This window comes from Perca flavescens, chromosome 2 (genome assembly GCF_004354835.1).
Source record: "Perca flavescens isolate YP-PL-M2 chromosome 2, PFLA_1.0, whole genome shotgun sequence".
NCBI lineage: Eukaryota > Metazoa > Chordata > Actinopteri > Perciformes > Percidae > Perca > Perca flavescens.
In genome coordinates this window covers 33,174,655-33,196,205 of record NC_041332.1, presented here as the reverse complement: position 1 = coordinate 33,196,205, position 21,551 = coordinate 33,174,655, and the positions used below count along the sequence as shown (strand labels likewise).

General features: G+C 40.4%; 1 protein-coding gene across 2 annotated transcripts in view; it reads right to left on the bottom strand.

Moving 5' to 3' along the window:
• Positions 1-21,551, bottom strand: part of LOC114566211 (protein kinase C beta type) — a 42,221-nt gene that overhangs the window by 6,092 nt on the left and 14,578 nt on the right. For both annotated transcript variants that reach the window (XM_028594522.1, XM_028594512.1), the window contains exons 3-16: positions 9,913-9,995; positions 6,949-7,060; positions 4,875-5,003; positions 4,314-4,470; positions 3,951-4,085; positions 3,695-3,791; positions 3,417-3,560; positions 3,130-3,303; positions 2,929-3,020; positions 2,453-2,515; positions 2,211-2,349; positions 2,031-2,111; positions 1,844-1,951; positions 208-348 (exon numbers count right to left, since the gene is read on the bottom strand). In XM_028594522.1, coding sequence (XP_028450323.1) covers positions 208-348; positions 1,844-1,951; positions 2,031-2,111; positions 2,211-2,349; positions 2,453-2,515; positions 2,929-3,020; positions 3,130-3,303; positions 3,417-3,560; positions 3,695-3,791; positions 3,951-4,085; positions 4,314-4,470; positions 4,875-5,003; positions 6,949-7,060; positions 9,913-9,995 — 1,655 coding nt within the window. The remainder of the gene's footprint in view (positions 1-207; positions 349-1,843; positions 1,952-2,030; positions 2,112-2,210; positions 2,350-2,452; positions 2,516-2,928; positions 3,021-3,129; positions 3,304-3,416; positions 3,561-3,694; positions 3,792-3,950; positions 4,086-4,313; positions 4,471-4,874; positions 5,004-6,948; positions 7,061-9,912; positions 9,996-21,551) is intronic.

The window sequence follows — 21,551 nt, the reverse complement described above, 5'->3', positions numbered from 1 at the left end:
AATCTCAGCTCACCATTTGCCAGAGTAGTGACCAATGGCAGGCAATGGTTTGGTTCGGGGGATGAGCGAGCTAATCTATAACTTACCTTGAAAGTTTGACTAGTTGGATGTTATTTCCTTCCTTACGGTTACTTATTTCTGAGCTAATCAGTGAAGTTGAGGTAATATTCAACAGCTGAAGAGAGTGTGTGTGTGTAATATACTCACAGCTTTAGGTTTGAAAGGAGGCTGGACCTCTTTATTCTCCAGTTTTTCCCAGTCTATGTAGCGAAAGAAGGCGTGTTCCTTGATGTCTCTCTCCCCCTCTGGACCGCAGCCCAGACGCTTACCTGGGTGCTTGGTCATCAGCTAAATTCACACAGATAGACAAGGATAAGAAGAGTTTATGTGTGTGTGTGTGTGTGTGTGTGTGTGTGTGTGTACTGTATACTGTGACTGATCACTACACACTAGCTCCCCTTCACTGCATTAAGGGGGAAGGGGCAAAGAAGCAGGTAAACTCCGTTAAGGATGCCAAAAAACTGAATTTGTGTAATTACCAAAATTATGAATCCGTTACTGACCTACATTCACTTGCATCACAATTTTCAATAAATGTATATAAACTGGCAATAGCTACACCAAATCACAACTTTAACCAGTCGATCAACTAATAGCCCAATATGTTTAAAAGTAACTCCACAGATTCTACACGTCAAAGTCTGTATGTGGAAAAAGTTGTGTAAAGCCTTTTGTGGCTGTGTAAAGTCTGATAAAAGTAATTGTGTGCACATCCCACCTTCTGGCAGGTGCAGGACAAATGAAAGTACTCAAAAATGAAAAATATTGAATGTCCGCAATACTGCACTCCCATATTTAATATAAAATGCAACGTTTCGACCCTGCTGGGTCTTCTTCATTTTTAAGTCTGATAAATGGCTTCAAGTGAAGTCAGTTGGTGTTACAACAGGTTGAATTTTTAAACAGCCTAGGGCGTGACACGCTGGCTTAAAAGCAGTTAAAATGCTGACAGCTAAAAAGGTGTAGTGTGACACTATTTCACTGGAAAGGAGTCTGCAGCTAAAGACACAGAGGAGACTTTGTGCACTTTGAGACAGCATGGATACTGCTGCTGTCTGATAAACAACAGTGTTAGTGTTGCGTTTATGTCCGGCTCCGTATGCCTGTGTTGCGTTCAATCTTGTTGTAAAATATCCTTCTGCCATTTAGTGTTTCTTCTTTTTGTTGTTTAACAGCAAATGACTTGTAAAACAATTACATTTTAAATTAATCATTTAAATTTAACCATATTGACTTAGAAGTAAACAAGCCTTTCTTTAATCTTTATTTTTTTATATTTAAGATAAAATACTAATTCAGTTTATATAAATATAGGAATATTTTTCAGTCATTTCATTCTATTAAAAACAATCGTGAGAAAATCGTATTGTGAACTTAAAATTGTGTATCAAATCATGAGTTGAGTGTATCGTTACATCTCTACTATCCATGGTGAGACCGACAAAATTCTAGGAGTGCAATGTTAATTTGGCGGAGTAGCCTTTTAAATATAATAAAACTGCTCAGTTGGCAGAAAAAAACAGTGTGTGATATCTAATAAAAATATTGAGAAAAATATTTCACACATTGGTTACACTGAATGCTTTAGAAGTGCAGTGCTGAATCAGTGGAGTACTCTTTTAACTGGTCCTACTGCACTACCTTGTTATTCTTACGCACTTTGACTCCAAACTGAGAGCCCTTAACATGGCGTACTCTCCAGTGTTCAGAGTGGATATGGAGAGAGGTTAGGGTCCACATTAAGAGTCTCTCTATGTATGTGCATTTGAAAATGTGCCCTCACCCCCTTGCATATAGCAACAGCCTCTTTGGACATGGATTTCGGGTAAGAGACGTGATGCTCCATGATCGACTGAAACAGCTCATCTTCATCCTCCCCGTCAAAAGGCGGCTGGATGGGCACAAATATACATCATCATTTTACTTGTCACAATTAAATAAAAAAAAAACTATAGTGATTGGATACAAACCTGTCCAGCAAGCATTTCATAGAGCAGTACTCCAAAAGCCCACCAGTCCACAGACTTCCCATAAGGCTGATAAGCTATGATCTACAAGACACAATGGTGGAGTTGTGAGTCCCATTGAGGAGTAAAAACTTAATAAAAAAGAAAGTGCACCATCAACTATTTCACAGCATGTAAACACACCTCTGGAGCAATGTAGTCTGGGGTTCCACAAAAGGTCTTTGTGGTGATTCCATCTAACATGTTCTCTTTGCACATGCCAAAGTCGGCTATCTTTATATGGCCTTCAGCGTCCAGCATCACGTTGTCCAGCTTCAGATCCCTGAGACACACACACACACACACACACACACACACACACTTTTTATTCTGAAGGGATTTTAAACTGTACATGCAGACTCGAACTGATGCACAGAAGGACTCACCGGTACACGATGCCTTTTGAGTGAAGGAAGAAGATTCCAATGGCAATCTCTGCAGCATAGAACCTGAAACACAAACAAACACCAGCTTTTATCTCTACTCAACTGTGTAATGACAAAGATGAATCCATTAAAAGGCAGCTGCAAGCATGTGACAAATACATATACGAGTGCTCATGTTAGCAGCTAACTACAACAACAACTCATTCTTTCATAAAAGGTTCATCTTAAACTGAATTAGTACATCCTTTAACATTTAGGTTATCAGATCAGCCCAAATGGCTTTCCATATGGAAAGGGTACATACATCTATCAATAAAATTGAATAGAATCGACTGACAAAGCAAACAGAAGCAGAGTAGATTGGGTGGGGGTGGGGGGGGGGGGAATTAATTAGCAGTAAGAAGAGAAAAGGGTGCACAACAAACTGTGTGTGTGTATATATGCTTATGTGCGTGCATGCGTGCGTGCATACTCACACAGCATGAGGCTCCTTGAACTTGCCGACCTGCTGGATCTGGTACATAAGGTCTCCTCCATTTATATACTCCATGACGAAATACAATCGGTCCTAGAAGACAAAGAAAAAGAGGAGAATATATGATCAGTGTTGAGTTTGCATGCTGCCATATTTCTGCATGTGCTTATCTTTGTTAATACAAGATGTTGTGGACCCATACCATGGTTTGGAAACAGGAGTGCAGCTGAGTGAGGAAAGGTGGTTTCCCAGCCAGAGCGAGCACTCTCTTCTCCACCATGGTGCACTCCACGTCATCGTCCTGGATCACCACGTCCTTCTTCAGGATTTTGATGGCGTACAACTCATCGGTGCCCTTTCGCTCAGCCAGCATCACCTGAAGAGAGTCAAGAAAAAGCAAATAAATGATCTTTACAGTGATTTCATTTTGTTTTACAGCCACTGGCTTCCATATCTCACCATAACAAAAACACTACCAATTTGCATCACCTTGCCAAAGCTGCCCTTGCCCAAAACCATGATGAAGTTGAAGTCCGAGAGCTTGACCCGGTCCTGATTGCCATTGCTGTCATACTTGCACACCGAGGAGGAGGAAGAAGAGTCTGTGGGCTTCCCTGGCCCCACCCTTGCCCTCTGGAGAGAGAAGGAATAACAGGAAAAGAACAAAATTATGAGGGAAGAATAAATATGCCTCATATAAATAAATAAAAACAAGGACAACGCAAATTAAACCGGTCAATTTTTTTCTCTTTTTCTGTGCGTCTCACCTCAAACTTTTGCCGTAGCTCCTCATTACCGTCTTCTCCATCTGGCTGAACGGGAACATTGAAGTATTCTCCTTCTTCCTGAGACAGCATCTTAAACCTAAACCCCAAAATAAAAATAGAGAGATAATATCCAGGGTTATCACTAGACTATGACAAATAGCCCTTAAACATTCACACCCCTGTTCCCTCTGCCTTTGTCATTTCTGTCTATATCTGTGTAATATTTCCAGTTATACACCATATCCCGACACCTTACCATCCGTCTACCCCTTGTTTCTGTAGCTCTGAGATCCCAAAGGACAGGGATCCCATGAAGTCATTCCTGCTGGTCAAATCCCAGTCCCAGATCTCCACTGACAGACGGCGGTCCTTGTCGGTTTCTTTTAGGTGGCTAAGAAATGAGAGACAAAAGGGGGCGGGGGCAGTCAGATGAAGGGTGTTCTAAAAAAACATAGATAAAGAAATGAGGACAGGGTCACTTTTTCATGAGCTCCAGTTAGCTTTGTGCTTTTGTGACTGAAAATGGGGCCGAGAGAGTAACTTATAACATAAACAAGTCAAGTTCAAATGATGCCGAATATAAGCTGAAGCCTCAAAACTCATCTGAGAAATGACTCACAAAATGAAGGTCTCGTTCCAGGTGGGGTTTAGGCAACATTTGATGGTCTTGGTCTTCTGCTTGCTCTCACTCTTGGGATCTGGAATCAGCTTGAGCTTCACATAGGGGTCTGACAGGCCGTTGGGGTCCATGGGCACCAGGTTCCTGGCCTCTTTGACTGGAAGGGGTTGAACAGGACATGATTACAAAAAGTGTCCGATAAAGAAAACATCCCAAGATAATACACACTTTAGTGCAACAGTTTAGTCTGGAATTTGTCCTTTCCAGAGGTCTTGGTGATGAGAGTCCTGCCCTAAATAACTTTGGCTACATTTGACAACACTTAACAACTGTTTAGTTTCTGTTCCATAATCAATACACAGCTGTCTGTGAGAGGATGAGCCAGCACGTGGATGCATGTTCCAGCAGCCATTTGGGTCAATCGTTGGATCATTGATCGACTAATGGACTTTCAAGTTCTGGTCTTAGGCTGATAGAGAGCTTTGAGAGGCAATCAGAGTGTGTGTGTGTGTGTGTGTGTGTGTGTGTGTGTGTGTAAGTAAAGAGACAGAGTGCACTCACTGGTGACGGTGAGAGTGTCGTCAGCGATCTGGGCAGAGATTTGGAGGCGTCCTCTCCTCTCGGTGTGATCTGTCCCACACAGGCTCGGGACGTTGGTCACACACCGCTTGTGGATGTTCATCATACAGTCTGAACGCAGACACAAAGAAATTCACAAGTTAATTATATTTATATAGCCCCCAAATCACAGTACAACCCTCCATCCTTAAACTCTCAAGTCATTATCACAATGCTTTCAGTACTATATAACCAGATTAAAGACTCAGTGTTACATTTTGATAAAATGGGGGACTCAAAAGAGAGAGATTGAAAGAAAGAAAGAAAAAAAAAAAAGGTCAAAAATGAAGAGCAAAGGCTGAGAAACCTGAACTTTAAGTCCCAGAAATATTGGATCCTACACTTCCCATAATGCAACTCAATAGCATTGTTTCATTAGACCCTCCCCGCCTGATAAACACAGTTTCTTAGATTGCCGTTAATTCATTTGCATTGAATCAAATGAATTTAAATAGTGTATGTCTTAATGATGAGCACTTAATAAAAAATACCCCAACACTCTTTATGTAATTTCTCAGTCAGTCCACCAGATGTCAGACTGCTCTGATGTACACAGCTCCACAGTTTACTCCACTCAGAGGTGGAGAGTGAGAAGGTAATCCTTTGTATGTTTAATTGTATTTTATATTTCCATCAGACAGAAGAAATAAGAAATATATAATATATATGCATGTAACTTATAAATTTCTATCTGGCTCCACTCAGCTCCACTGTCCATTAAAACTTTATAGAGGGAAAACAAAAAAAGTGTGTGATGGTGTGTGATGTGGCAGAACAACACATCTCATCATGGCAGCAAATCTAAAATATATATGAATCCCTTGCTTGTGTATCGAGAGCCTTGGGACACTGTTTTAGGTCCCTCCAGTATAAAGCCTGCAGACCAAAAGTTGTTAGGGACTTGATCTTAGTTGGTGACAGGTGACAAAACTCAGAAACTTAAAATAAATATTGACGCTTCAAAGAGGCAACTCCTGTCAGCCATCAAGAGACGTGTCTCGGTTGGTTTTCCAAGTTAAAATTTAGCCAAATCATGATCATTACCAAACTTATCTCATCTCTAATCAGTGATGTACTGTAAATATCGAAAATATCCAAACAACCCAAAGAATATTGAGAATGTCTGTGTGCAGTTCCAACATTTTGTTTGTTTGTTAATATGAATACAATTTACGAGAAGCACAGAGCTCCTAGTCAAATGTTGTTTGTTTACGTGATTAATATATGACCTAATAACCCCTTTGAGAACTGTATTATATAAGCTACCACAGTGTTTTCAGCACCAAACACTTTAACACCAACCTATTTCCTTTTCCTTTTCGCGTACATCTAGTGACTAAATATAAATGTATAAAAACTGCTTCTAAGGCCAAGTCAAAGTCCATCAAACACTGTGTACTACTGCACACAGGTACAACGAGGAACTGTCTATCCGCTAAATAATTGCTGGAGATTGCCTTACAGTGATGTAGAACACTTCCTGTTAAGGTTTTTGTTGCCAACAACAGGGAAAAGGAATAGAAATAAGTATGGCACAACAGCATTTACTTACCGTTATGAGAAGCTGATAATATCTATTTAACTGTCTGTCATTAGGACTCACGAGCAGGTTAATTATTGTAAATGATGTATGCAATGTAAAGTCATAATATGTTTTTCATTGAAAAGGTTTTAGCTGAACTACAGTCCACATATCACAAGCAAGGAAAACAGTATTAATTGGAATGACATAAATTACATTTTAAGCAATCATTACTCTGATTTCCGCCCTATGGCCTAGACACACATTACAGTTTTAAATCTATTGAAGTGTGTCAATATGTAAAAGAGTTCAATGTATTTGACTAAGAAGTGAATAGTTTGAAATGTATACATTTGTGCAGCAGGCGGCATACTGTCAATAAAGCAGGTACAATGACAATTTCTATTTACGGCCTTCTAAAGCACAAGCTTTCATGGGTGTCACATGCTCAAGCTGTGTGATCACACACACATTCACAGATATTTGTGTACGTACGGTCACATTTCATGCCCTGGTGTATCAGCCCGTAGAGAAGGGAGCCACAGTGGTCACAGAACGTCGGACTGGAATAAGTGTGGACCTTAAACTTGTGTTTACTACGAGGATCCTGCAGAGGCACAAACACAGAGAGGAGAGAGAAGTAATTAAAGTCACTATTTAAAGTCATTCAGGTCATTTCATTTTGTTGTGCTTAGACCCCAATAAAAGTATTAAAAACGGCAGTTTCAGTTGTTCCCAGTCGTCTTGTTTGGCGGTTTTCAAAAGGTTGGTTCACCAAAGTTGCAAAAATAAGCATGTCCTCCGTTACCTCTAGTGGTCTCTAACCATGCAGATACAGTGGGGGAAATAAGTATTTGACCCCTTGCTGATTTTGCAGGTTTGCCCACTTACAAAGAATGCAAAAATCTACAATTTTAATCATATGTACATTCTAACAGTGAAAGACAGAATCCCAAAGAAAATTCCAGAAAATCACATCATATGAATTTATTAAAATTGATAACCATCTGATGAGGAAAAACAAGTATTTGACCCCCTGGACAAACAGCAAGTATTCTGGCTCCTACAAGCCAGTTAGTCTTTCTTTAAGACACAGCCCCAATCGAACCAATTATCTACATCAAATATACCTGCCTCACCTCGTTACCTGTATAAAAGACACCTGTGAACACCCAAACAACCAGCATCCAACATCACTACCATGGGCAAGACCAAAGAGCTTTCTACGGACATCAGGGACAAGATTGTTGATCTGCACAAGGCTGGGATGGGCTACAAGAGAATCGGAAAGCAACTTGGAGAGAAAAGATCAACTGTCGGTGCAGTTATCAGGAAATCGAAGAAGCACCACACCACCGCCAACCTCCCTCGATCTAGGCCTCCACACAAGATCTTGCCTCGTAGGGTGTCACTGATCATGCGAACGGTGAGGAATCATCCCAAAACCACAAGGGGGAACTGATGAATCAACTGAAGGCAGCTGGGACCACAGTTACAAAAGAAACGGTTGGTAACACACTACGCCGTCATGGATTGAAATCCTGCAGCGCACGCAAGGTCCCCTGCTCAAGAAGAAACATGTACAGGCCCGCATGAAGTTCGCCATTCACCACCTGGACGACTCAGAAGAGGCCTGGAAGAAGGTGATGTGGTCAGATGAGACCAAAATAGAACTTTTTGGCCTCAACTCAACTCGTCGTGTTTGGAGGGCAAAGAACACCGAGTACAACCCAAAGAACACCATCCCCACCGTCAAGCATGGTGGTGGCAACATCATGCTTTGGGGGTGCTTTTCAGCCAAGGGGACGGGACAACTCCATCGTATTGAGGGGAGGATGGACGGGGCCATGTATCGTGGAATTCTGGACCGATATCTCCTTCCCTCAGTGAGAGAGCTGAAGATGGGTCGAGGATGGGTGTTTCAGCACGACAACGACCCTAAGCACACCGCCAAAGCAACAAAAGAGTGGCTGAAGAAGAAGCACATCAAGGTTCTGGAGTGGCCTAGCCAGTCTCCAGACCTGAATCCGATTGAAAATCTTTGGAGGGAGCTTAAAATTTGAGTTGCCAGGCGACAACCTCGGAACCTGAATGATTTGGAGGCTGTCTGCAGGGAGGAGTGGGCCAACATCCCTGCCGAAATGTGCACAAACCTTGTCACCAACTATAAAAACCGTTTGACATCTGTGCTGGCCAATAATGGCTTTTCTACAAAATATTAACATGGTGTTTGTCCAGGGGGTCAAATACTTGTTTTTCCTCATCAGATGGTTATCAATTTTAATAAATTCATATGATGTGATTTTCTGGAATTTTCTTTGGGATTCTGTCTTTCACTGTTAGAATGTACATATGATTAAAATTGTAGATTTTTGCATTCTTTGTAAGTGGGCAAACCTGCAAAATCAGCAAGGGGTCAAATACTTATTTCCCCCACTGTAGTTGGGGTTTTATTTGCACAGGTTTTGAGATTCCCTATATGGCCAAAAGTATGTGGACACCAAAAGATTTCAGCCATAGGTTAGTGTTGCACAGCTTACTCCTAAACCATGTGAATTATTATGATACTAAACAATAATAAAACTGTATAACGTCCACTCTTCTGAAAAGGCTTTTCACAACACTGTGGAACCTGGCTACAGGGATTTGCTTCCATTCAGCTAGAAGTGCATTAGGGAGGTCGGCTACTGATGATGGTTGAGATAAGGCTCAAATTCATCCCAAAATGTGCTGGATGGGGTAGAGGTCAGGGAAGTTTTTCCACACCAAAGTGGGAAAGAAATGTCTTTATGGACTTGGATTTTACATATGGCCATTGTCACGTTGAAACAGGAAACCATTTTCCCCAAACTATTGCCATAAAATCAGAACCTCTTCATTGTCTAAAAAAAATTAAATAAAAAATTGTATTTTGCATCATTATCATTTTGAAACTTTTGACCTAGTTGTCACTCTCTGACACGCCTGTCTCATGTTATAGATGTGAAAGTATTTTTCTGTTCTGCATCATTATGATTTACCTAAGGGGACCAGAAGTACACTCATATTATACCTTTGACCATTTAGTGTATGATAATGAAATAGCTTTGGTGATATAAGAGATTGGAAGGAGTAAGAGATTAATAAACATCAGTTATACGACTTCAAAATCTATGCTGCTGACTCACAAAAAATGTGCGTGTGTGTGTTAATGAATGACAGATGTTATCTCATTAACCTGAGGCAGCCAAGCAGCACGTTCTCACTTTACTGACATTTCTGATGTGGGGCTGACAGCTCAGCAGGAGCACAACTGTGTATGTGTTCATCTAGCCGCACACACACACACAACACACACACGCTAATGTTATTAATAAACATCACTCAACAGCAAAATAATCACTAACTGTGTGTTTAATAAATATCTAACTTCAACACCAGCGATCTGCTTCACTGTGGACTCCCATTTTCTGTACTTACGTCGGAGGCAGGTCCCTTGTCGGCCCCCGGACAGGAAAAGGTGACAAATTCATGACAGCGCTTATGGACCACAAAACAGCACACTGGTGGAGGGAAAGAGGGAAAAAAAAAGCAAATGTCAAACTCAGGCTTACTTGCAATGCCAAATGAGGCGACACAATAGCAACAAAGAGATGAATCAATATGTCAATTATGTGGCATTAGTCATTGCACGAGAGGCTACTCATATTTCAGCAGTTCCCATTTGTTCCTTCCTTGCTGCAGACATCTATGTTTAGTTTTATGGCTTCAGTTTAAGATGGTTTTAAATTTAACCACAGTGTGGTGGGACATCTCCTGATCACACCTCATAAGATTAAAGCTGCTACAGGAAACGTCTCGCGGAGGCAGCAGGCTCCACACACCTGGTGACTGTTTGTTCCTGCTCGCTGCTTGAAGTTGTGCTAAAATCATTCAGTGTTGTGATGGACTGAATACCCTGCATTCTATCAGCATAATATAGCACATGGTTGCTGATTCTGAACCCCTCTGTAAGGAAATCATTTTTATAAGGTAACTAAATAGACAAAAAGAGCTCTGGGTGGTTGCCCTTTTGCTGGCGGTTAAAGGGTAACTACCGTTTTTTTCAACCTGGACCCGATTTCCTATGTTTTTGTGTCTAAGTGACTGATGGGAACAACAATCTTTGACATTGGTCCAGTATTAAGAGAGATCGCTGCAGTTGGTAGCGGAGAAACAAGCTACAATGTAAGTTATGGGGCAATTGTGCAGCTTGTATTTATGTTCACAAAAGTGCTCGTTTTGCCGCTGACAGACTCAGATTAATATTCTAAGTGTCTGAAAACATTATGGAAAGGATTTCTAAGGAGGTCGACCTTTCTGTAAAAAATAGTGAAATTGCGTTCGATAAACCCACCAGACTGTAGATGTAAATGTCATTTTAGCATTGTAAAATACACTTAATTCAAAGTCGCCCGCAACAAAATAAAATTATGAAGAGCTGTTTTGGGTCGTCTTTCCACTTTTCCAACCATCACAATTCTAGTTTTGGTTGAAATAAGCACATTGTTTACCGATTTACATGCAAAAATATGTTGACTCTATACTAGGGCTTTGACTTTTGCCCAAAAAAGCATATTTGAAGTTTGTTTATTTATTAATATTTGAATATTTATTAATAATATTTTGACCATTCAGTAAGACATATTGTTATCAAACTTAAGTTGTAGATGTTCTGTCCCCCAGAGGGCAGTGTATCAGTCAATGTCAATAGGAAGGCAATGATTTTTTCAGAAGAAAAACACACTGCCACGTTTTTCTTTTTTAATTAAAAGTCAGGCCGAGGATTAAACACAAACAGCTTTTGGAAGTTCAGCGCTTTCACCATAGCCTACGTAAGTGGTCTGATGTTTATACGCTGGTGTGTGCGTCGAGCCGGCGTGTGTGTGTGTGTGTGTGTGTGTGTGTGTGTGTGTGTGTGTGTGTGTGTGTGTGTGGAGTGAGAGAGTGACAGTGATTACCGGTAGCTTCAGAGCGATAGTGACTCTAGAGTCATAGTGAGAGGAACAAAGTGTCTCCCCTGTTCTTTCTGACCACGGTGAGACATCTGTAGCAGGAAAAGTGAACCCTCTCCTTGATTTCACGTTGTTTATGGAGAAGGAGAACCAGGAAATGAGTCGGGGGGAAATGCAACGCTACCAAGCCACGGCCGAGCAACGTGCGTCGCCGCGACGTGTAGTTACACTTTGAAATGCGTGGAAAAAGCCTCGGAATCCAACACATTGACAAAAAATAATGCCCATAACAGGTTCGAATATTAAGGACTGCCTAATATTTGTTGGAATATAATTATTTTTTTTAATATTCAAATTATATTCAAATAACGAAGTTTGGAGTCAAAGCCCTACTCTACACGCTAAAAGTATTTTATTTATTTTTTTAAATGAGTCTGGTGGGTTTAAGGCTATTGACCTCAGGAGCTGTTTCGGGTTAAACAGAAAGGTCTTAAAGAGGTTTTAAAAGGCCTATATCTGTCCATAATGTTGTCAGACAGAATAGTAATCTGAGCCTTTTAGCGGCAAAAACAGCAACACCAAAACTGACGCTTAACATTTGCCACATAGGGTCACATTGCAGCCCAGTCTGTAGCTGCCGGGTTACAGTGTTCACGCTCAATACTGCACCAATTTCATAGATTGTTGTTCCTATCAGTCACTTACACACAAAAACAGGAAAATAAATAGGGTGAAAAATAACAGTAGATACCCTTTAAGACAGAAGTTCTGGAGAAGTCTTTTTCCCCAAGAACATGTGGGACAAAGTTCATTTGGCCAAGTCGGGGACCGTCTGTTACGCTACAATCAAGTAGAAACTCTGCTCAAAAGCAGGGAAATACGTTAAAGAAGATGGATATATATAACTACCTAATTTAAGTTACTTAAGTCAAATTTTGAGGTACTTGCACTTAACTTGGGTATTTCCATTTTATGCTACTTCATACTTCATTCATTTTATAACTTAACTAGTTACTTTGCAGATGCGGATAATTAAAACAAAATGTAAATCAACTAATGAATGATGATGTATAGATTAGGCTACCCAGCAGTATATAAAGTTATTAGAATTAAAATAAACAGATATTAGGGTGTATTCAGTTCTGCTGCTTTGAATTTACTTCTACTTATCTTAGTTAAGAACACTAGTGTCAAAGGGCGAGTTGGAGATGATCATTCATGCTTTCATTTCCTCTTACTTACAGTAGATTACTGTAACAGTCTTTTAACCTGTCTGAGTAAGAAGGAGCTTTACCGTCTCCAGAACTCTGCTGCAAGGCTTTTAACTCACATTAACAAAAGAGCACACATCACACCTGTTTTAGCAGCACTTCACTGGTTACCAGTGCAGTATAGAATTCAATTTAAAATCCTGGTCCTTACTTTTAGAGCCCTGCACGGTCAAGGTCCTCCCTACACCTCTGACTTGATTCAGCTTCATACACCCACCTGTAGTCTGAGGTCATTATGTCAGAGGCTATTAGTGGTTCCCCGCACTCTAGTTTAAAACTAGAGGGGGGGTCGATCATTCCAAGCAGTGGCTCCTAGGCTGTGGAATGTCTTGCCTCCCTTTCTACACTGTGTGAATTCTGTCGAATCTTTTAAAAAGCAATTGAAGACTCTGCTATTCAAGCAGGCTTTTAGTTAGTCAAGGTTTTTTTTAAATGGTTGTTTATGTTTTCTATTTGTATTTAAATGTTCTTGTATTTTAATTTGTTGTATTGTATTACATTTTATTGTGAAGCACTTTGTGATTTTTATCTGTGAAAGGTGCTAAACAAACTTTACCCACTTACTTACTTAGTTGATATTGCGATGATGATAAAAATACAATATATTATGCAACCCTATTTTACTTGTAACAGAGTTTCTTTACACTGTGGTATTACTTACTTAAGGATTATTATACCTGCTGCTGTAACACAGTCATTTCCCAGTTTGGGATTAATAAAAAGTCCATCCATCCATCCATGAGATCCAAATACTTTTTCCACCACTGAACTGAAGTACATATAATACATGTTTCTAAAATGGTCTCGGGCTGCATTCTTAAAGTTGATGATTTAAATCGCTGGTCAGGGAGTTTAATCATTTCTTTGCTGAAGCATCAGACTTCTCGCTTGCATCATCGTCCACAGTTAATTGTGTGATAAGAGCTCAAGCAGACTCACAAAGCATTAAAAACCCAAATCTTGTCTTAATAATAGGGATGTAAAGATACGATTCACAATTTTATGTTCTGAATAAGATTTTTTTTTTAAACAGAATGAGCTGCAGACAAATGACTGGAAATATTCCTGTATTTATATCAACTGTACAAAACAAATCCCACACCCCGACAGCCCTGAGAAGCTGAAATGCAAACTTTGTTATCAAGTAAAGTAAACATTCCAGATGTTTTACATGGGAGCACACAAAAAACCCTAGGTGCTTTTTTTTTTCCTTTTCTCTTCAAATAATGGGACAGAAATTTTTCGTGTGAATTTCTGTGAATCATCATTTTACATGGGATACATGTATATGAACATTTCAGACAAGACTGAGATGTTTACAAGACGTGTCTTATGAATGCTGCAGAGATCCAAACTGCTATTGTTGACAGGAGTTGAGTAGGAGAGAGGGACAAGCTGGTCTGATCAATCACTGTACATTTTACCACGGCTGGAACTAACAAATCATATTTTCCCAAAGCTCAAGCTGACACACTCAAATAGCTTGTTTTGTCCAACCAACAGTGCAAAACCCAACGAGACTCAGTTTGCTGAAGGACAGCAAATATATTCACATTTGAGAAGCTAAAGTCCGTGAATGTTGAAAATGACTCAAATAATTAACTGATTATCAAAAGCATTGTCATTTTCTGTGGCTCAGCTCATCGATTAATCAACAAATAATTTACAGTTGAATGTAGCGTTAAAGGGGATCTACACAGTTTATTTTTTAGCTTAATGTACCTTAACTGAACAGCTTCAGAGTCATTGGAATGGTCATATGACTTTTTTCGGGTTGAACGCCTGTGAGCGGAAAAACCACCCTTGCAACTTTTGGCTGGCGAGCCACCGGCCTCAGCGTCAGGAAGTATTGCGTGATATCAGGTCTCGCAATGTAACGAATTGCTTCACGGCACTGCACACATACACACCCCCATCAAGGAACCGGCTGACAAGGTAGCGATGGAGTTTTTCACACTATCGTCCCGGCTGAGCCGGCTAAAAAGAAGGAGAAAGCTAGGAAAGCATTTGCGGTTGTATGCCTCCGCCAACCAGTGCAATTGTAACAGTTTACATCCATGTCCGTCCAGACATAATATACAGTAGGTAGTGAAGACTTTGAAGGAATAAAACAAAATAAATAAATAAATAAATAAATAAAAAGGTATATGTAGATGTATTGTCGTGGATGCTTTACACACATCTTTAAACAGGCAGCATAGAAGATCTACCGTAAACAATTTCCAGTTTGGCGCTAAATATAGTCAGAAAAGCGTTTTTTAGATCACAGTGAAGTTGACCTTTGACCTTTTGGAAATTAAATGTCATCACTTCATCATTTTATCCTAATAGACATTTGTGTGACATTTTGTCGTCATAAGCTAATTAATTCTTGAGTTATGGCCAAAAAAGTGTTTTTGTGAGGTCACATTGACCTTTGACCTCCAAAATCCAATCAGTTCATCCTGAAGTTCAAAAGGGAGGTTTGTGCCAAAGTTGAAGAAATTCCCTCCAGAAAGTCCTGAGATATCACGCTCCCAAAAATTAGACAGACGGACCGACAACCCAAACACAATGCCTCCGACTACAGCAGAACAGTGGACTAATAAGAAATAAAAGTACATCAGTTGTCAAATCCAATTCTTGTTTACAGCCACAGCAGAAACTGTTCCAAACTATATATAAGCTGTTAAGTTATTAGTTAAATTAATCACAAAATGAATCAATAACTATTTGGATTATCCCTTAAGTCATTTATCAAAAACACCACACATGTAAATTAAATATTTTCGGATTTTGTAGCGTTGATTGAACAAAAGCAATTTGAAGACATCACATCAGGCTTTAGGAAATTGTGATTGGCATTTTTTAATACATGATCTGATATTTTAGAGATGAATCAATGATGACAATTCCTGTAAGCTGCAGCCCTAATAAAAAAGTGACACTACTAATGAGTATTAAACGTTCAGAGGTGGAGAAGGTATGTTTGATATCTTTGAGCAGAGCTGCTACTGATCCAACATCCAGCTGAGCTAAGATCAGATGATCAGTCGCTAAACCTTTAAACTGCACACTCTGGGTCAGATGGAAATACAGTGCACTCCATCCCTTTAAATTTTGATCAGTCACTTTCTACATAGGAAAACATGAACATGACCAACACCAAAACTCCATTTAGATAAATAAGGCAAATCAGTCTTCTGTACTGTAGCCCAACTTTGTGCGTTACATATCACTGGTGTAGCAATGCTGATTTAAACCACTTCCACTTTACAATGAACGATAGTATCAGAAAAAGAATTAGGACATCAATACGGTTCACATTTCAACACTGCTATGACAAGATTATCACACATGTTGCAACAGTCAATAAGAACACACACACACACACACACACACACACACACACACACACACACACACACACACACACACACACACACACACACACACACACACACACACACACACACACACACACACACACACACACACACACACACACACACAGCTCTAGTTTAATCTTAATTATTCACATTGTCGTTACATTTTCATGAGGCACCGTGGCAACTGGCAGCACTTTCCACGTCTTTCTAGCAGTTAAGCTAGAGAGTGCTTATGTTTGTTCATGCGTGTGTTTGTGTGCAGACAAGAGGGTGGGTCACATCCGTGGACACCTGGACGCACTGTAAATTTAAGTTAGTGCAGTTTCAACTCTAAGGCCTCAACATATCAACACAGATAAAACAGAGACTGATGATAAACTGGGTACAACATGGAACTCTGTCCATCTGTAGTGCTCCACAATGCAAATAGAACGGATGAAGACAAGAGGAAAAGAAAGAGTGAAGAAGAAAATAAAGTCAAACAGAGAAACACACGTGCATGTGTGTGCGTGTGTGGGCAGGAAGGGATGGGGCACAGCTGGGTTTTGAGGCGATGTGAGGGGGTGGAGGACTCATTTGTGTGTTTGCAGTGTGTCAGAAAGACCTAAAGAGAACTGGAGCAACAGAAAACACCGTGAAGGACGGTGCAGTCACACTTTATAGCTTTTTGTTCATAAATCTGCTCTGTCACTTACACACACACACACACACACCTGTGCACGTACACACACACGACTGAAAGACAGGCCTAGTGACCTGCCAAGGAGGTCTTGCTCTGTTGCCTAGCAACCACGCTGAGCCCTACAGTCGAACACGAACACGAACACACACACACACACACACACACACACACACACACACACACACACACACACACACACACACACACACACACACACACACACACACACTATCTGACTGACAGCGATTACAGCAAATCAGAGCCGATCCAAAAAAAGACTCCTGCGATGGATTGCCAGGATGACAGCGGGCCGACAGTTTCACACCAACAGGAGCATCAGGAAGTTCCTCCATCTTGGATGATTACCAGTCCACAAACCACAGACGGAGACACTTGTAATAATCATCATTCAGGCCTGAGCTTGCCTGAATAAACTGAACCGGAGCGATAAGATCCTGCTACCGAACAGCTCACTGAAGACTAGAACGCTAACATCATATCGTTTGGACAAGGGGTTTAACGTTTTTCAAGCCAAGGACCCCCTACTACATATATTGTATAAAATGAAATTGCATATTAAACTGGGCCTACAATAACCTGTGGGGCCACCTAAAACCGTTATACATACCTTTTTGCATAGAATACTAAGCTATTAAAATCGCTAATCCTCATTTTATAAATCATGTTTTAATGTTAAACATACATGTGGCACTGTGAATCCTTATACTGTATCTGTGGATGGCCTTAGTGTCATTCTTACCTATAAGCCAGTAAGCCTATCATCAATGGGGATTCATATTTGATAATAATATGTTGAATTCATTTTAGGACTTTAATTTTTTTTTTAAAAACAAAACAATAATTTGGAGGCCTGTCTGCATTGACTCAGAGGACCCCCTAGGGGTCACGGACCCCCTGTTGAAGATCCCTGGTTTAGACCATAATTACGAGCAACTGAGTCTGACAAAATGTTCACGTCAGCCTTTTAGTCGGGATTCTGAGCTGGAGATGATGGGCCTCATTCACCAACAGTTCTTACAAAGAAATGTGTTCTTAAACCCTTCTTACGCACATTTTTACAAGGATTCTGGCATTCACTAATGTTTTCTTAACTTGGATTTGTTCTTAGCTAAGAACAAAATCTATGAACACTGAAAAGCACTCTTACGCACATTTGAGTGATGACAATTTGCTCCAAATGATTGCTTACTACATTTTATTTAATTCTACAGTCGTTTACAATGATAGTATTGTAAGACGCGTTCATATCTTATTTATTTGGCTGAACCTCTTCACATCTCCCCATTTGCGCTGCTTCACACACTTTATTTGCTTACTTGCATGGTTAAAGAAAATAAAACTGTCTTAAGGAGACAAGCGTGCGTGATGTGGACACCCGCCTTCAAAGGGGGGGGTGTTTTTAAAATCCACTTTCAAACACACGGTGCTCTACAAGGGCTCTACACCGCGGTGCGCTCCGGAGCGCACCGCGGTGCTTGTCTGACATCTGTTGACAAAGCAAGGCACAACCTGCACCAAAATGTAACTCAAAACCACAGAAAACACACAGGGGTGCTTTACGGCCAAAGGGATGTGGGTAAGCCCTTGTAGAGCACCGTGTGTTTGAAAGTGGATTTTAAAAACACCCCCCCCTTTGAAGGCGGGTGTCCACATCACGCACGCTTGTCTCCTTAAAATACATCCATGAATAAAACCAACCGCATTCCGATTCTAACAACACATTTCCGTTTTATGCTGGTTAGGATAGGAACTTTAAAAAAAAAAGCCAGGCCTTGTTTGTAGTAGTGGACACCTTATACTTTTTCTTAAGTAAATATGTCTTTGGTTATTTGTACTTTTATTTAAGTACTGAGATTCAGTACTTCCTCCACCGCGGCTCCGACAATCTCCGAAAACCTGTCTCCCAGGAGGTGCACGGGAAGTTTCATGTCCTTATATGGGAATTTGCGGGGCGTTTTTTTATGCTAATTAGGAACAACTGGCACGCGCTTTCAGTTACGAAGACGTGGGATTCATCAATCCTAAGAACACAGGTGCGAACAAATCTGCTGTTTAAGAACACGTCATGAATCCGACGTAGACTTTTCTTAGGAACCTTCTTAAGAACATATTTAAGAGAAAACTTAGGAAGATATTGGTGAATGAGGCCCATTGGGAATTTCTAAACAGGGACGATATTGCCCACTTGGTGTAAAGAACTACTGTACATCATTGCCAACACAGTTATATCTAAAAGAAAATCCAATATTAATAGTACAGCAATTGATTTAGTAGATTTAAAAGAAGCTTGTCTGTATCTGGTTCTACTTCTTAAAGAACTGCTACAAAAACATAGCAGTAAAAAAAAAAAGAAACCAATCTAAGGTTATTTAAACCACCAATATTAAAAAGGTGCTCTAAGCGATGTTGGGTGATGTTACTTCTTGTTCTTGTTGTCGTTCGAAGTATCATCAAACAAAACGGAGGCTAGCTCGCCCCTCCCTCCTCCTCCTCATCCTGTCACCTTCCCCTCCCTTCCGTGCTTCCTGAAACCATCTTGAACGCGCATTATAGAAGTGGCCTACGTGCTAACGCTGCTGCGGTGATGGTTCAACCAACTCCTTCTTGTCGGTTATTGGCTGGAACACTTTTTGTTATGTTTGGTGGTGCAGGTTGGCCACTTTGTTTTTGTTGCCGTTTGTGGAGCCTGGGCTGTCTACAGAGACCGCATTTTTTTACAGTGTGTTCAGGGGACAGGCAGCTAGCGGATAGTGAGGAGATGTTTGCTGTATGTGACAAAAAAAATGTTGTAGCCTAACAAACGCGTGACATTGCTTAGAGCACCTTTAACCAGATTTGTTTGGCCACTTGGGGGCAGCGTAAACAAGCTTTTCTGTGTGCGTTGTGAAGACTTGATTTTTACAATTTTTACTCAAGTGTGCGAAAACAAAAATTCAAATTGATTTTTTTTCCGATACATCTCCCAGCAATACTTGGGTATGGGTACCGAAACGGGGTATTAAAACAGCACTGGGGCTAAATTATTAAAGACCGTAATATTGATAAGCTCTTGCGTTACTGGTTCTGCTATCACTACTTTTTAACGTTTTGGTGTAATTGATTATCACGCTGCAGCATCTCCTTTGCTCTCTTTGGCGGAGCTGAGCTCCTCCAACTACGCTCGGTACTGTAAGTGCAGTAAAACCTGCCAACTACCAGTAGTACCTGCAGGCAGTGAATCACTTCTGCAGAGGGAGGACAGAGGACAGGAGGATGAAGAACTAATACTGACTGATGTCTGTGCTCCCCATTCTTTCTAAACTCAGTATTGGGGTGTCAGTTGGATATTTTTAAAGTGACTTTGCTGTTGTAAACTTTACTGTCGCTGCTCTAGAAACAACATTTTGCTATATTTAAAATATGAATAAATTCCAATCCTGTTCTGAATGTATTCTTTTTATATATATATTTTAAAGCAATTATTTAGTTATGAAAAATAACCAATAAGGAGTATCGATAAGAATAGCAGTATTGATCAAATCTACAATACCCATCCCTAGCCGTACTTTGAGACCGAACAGAAAACACCTGGGCCCTGTTCATATGCGGCTAAACTCATCCCCACTAACATTATTCTTGTCAACGAGACGTTTCAAATTAAAATATTTTTTTATTACTAATAGGAAGACAAAAAAGGTCTTTGGAGATCCATCAGAAGAGCTGCTTGAGCATTGAAGCATCTGAGTGGATGGACTGGTGAACGTGCTTGATTGACAGCTAAGCATTCAGGCGAATCGGAATGAGATACAATGTGAACAAACTTGGGCTGATAACTGTAGTTTGCAAGCAATGAACAGACAGTGTATTCATTGTTGTTTTTCCCCCCTGGTGGGGATTAAGAAAACAGGAACATACCTATTATCATACAAAGCTTAATAGCCAGGACACACCAGCCAGACGGCCGACCGTCAACAGAAAAGCCAGTCGAAATGATCAGTCTCCCCGTGTTGGTCCAAAAAGTGCCACAGAACACACCAAAGAGATTTAGGCGTGTCGCCTCCATAACAGCAAGCGGCGCTAATCTGTATTGTTGCCCAAAAAATGAAAACCGGCAGCTGATTGGATGAACGCGTCACATGGGTTTGTTTTCTACGGAAATTCAAAGCCAGACTGTCATGGCGGCCGATCAGAATACGATCTCATATTGTACTAAAATAGTTCACTGAAACATGTTTCTGAAAACATTTTAAGGGACGCAAGATTGCTTCCACCAATTTGGATGGATGCTTTAGACTTTGATATTCAGTAACGAGCATAAACCTTACAACTGAGTAAGTACATTTCTCTTAACAGAAGAGCAATACAGTGAAGAGTATTAACAGCTATATAACATGCAGTGTTTGTGACATGACCAGGGCCAGTTGAGTTCATATTGACAGTTATCAGCACGTAAATCACTATTCACTCTGTGTTGGTAAGACAAATTAAACAAATTGAGGAGAAAAGAAATAAATCTATATAAAGAAATTTAAGTTGCAGCCCTGCCGATCAGTAAAAACAATAATCTGTCCATCCCTAATACGGATTCTTTATTTTCCTTTTTTTTAAATTATATCCTTAAAATTATCCTGAACCCCAAAAACTGCTGAACATCAACCTGCTGTCGTTTGCTGTGATTTGTTCATTTCATCGTCATCTCACAACGTTCTGTGTAGTTCTCCAGACATTTTAACATCCAGTCAGCCCATCCTGACATTTTCAGAGCATTGACACTGGATCTGTCGCCTTTGCATCGTGAAGCAGT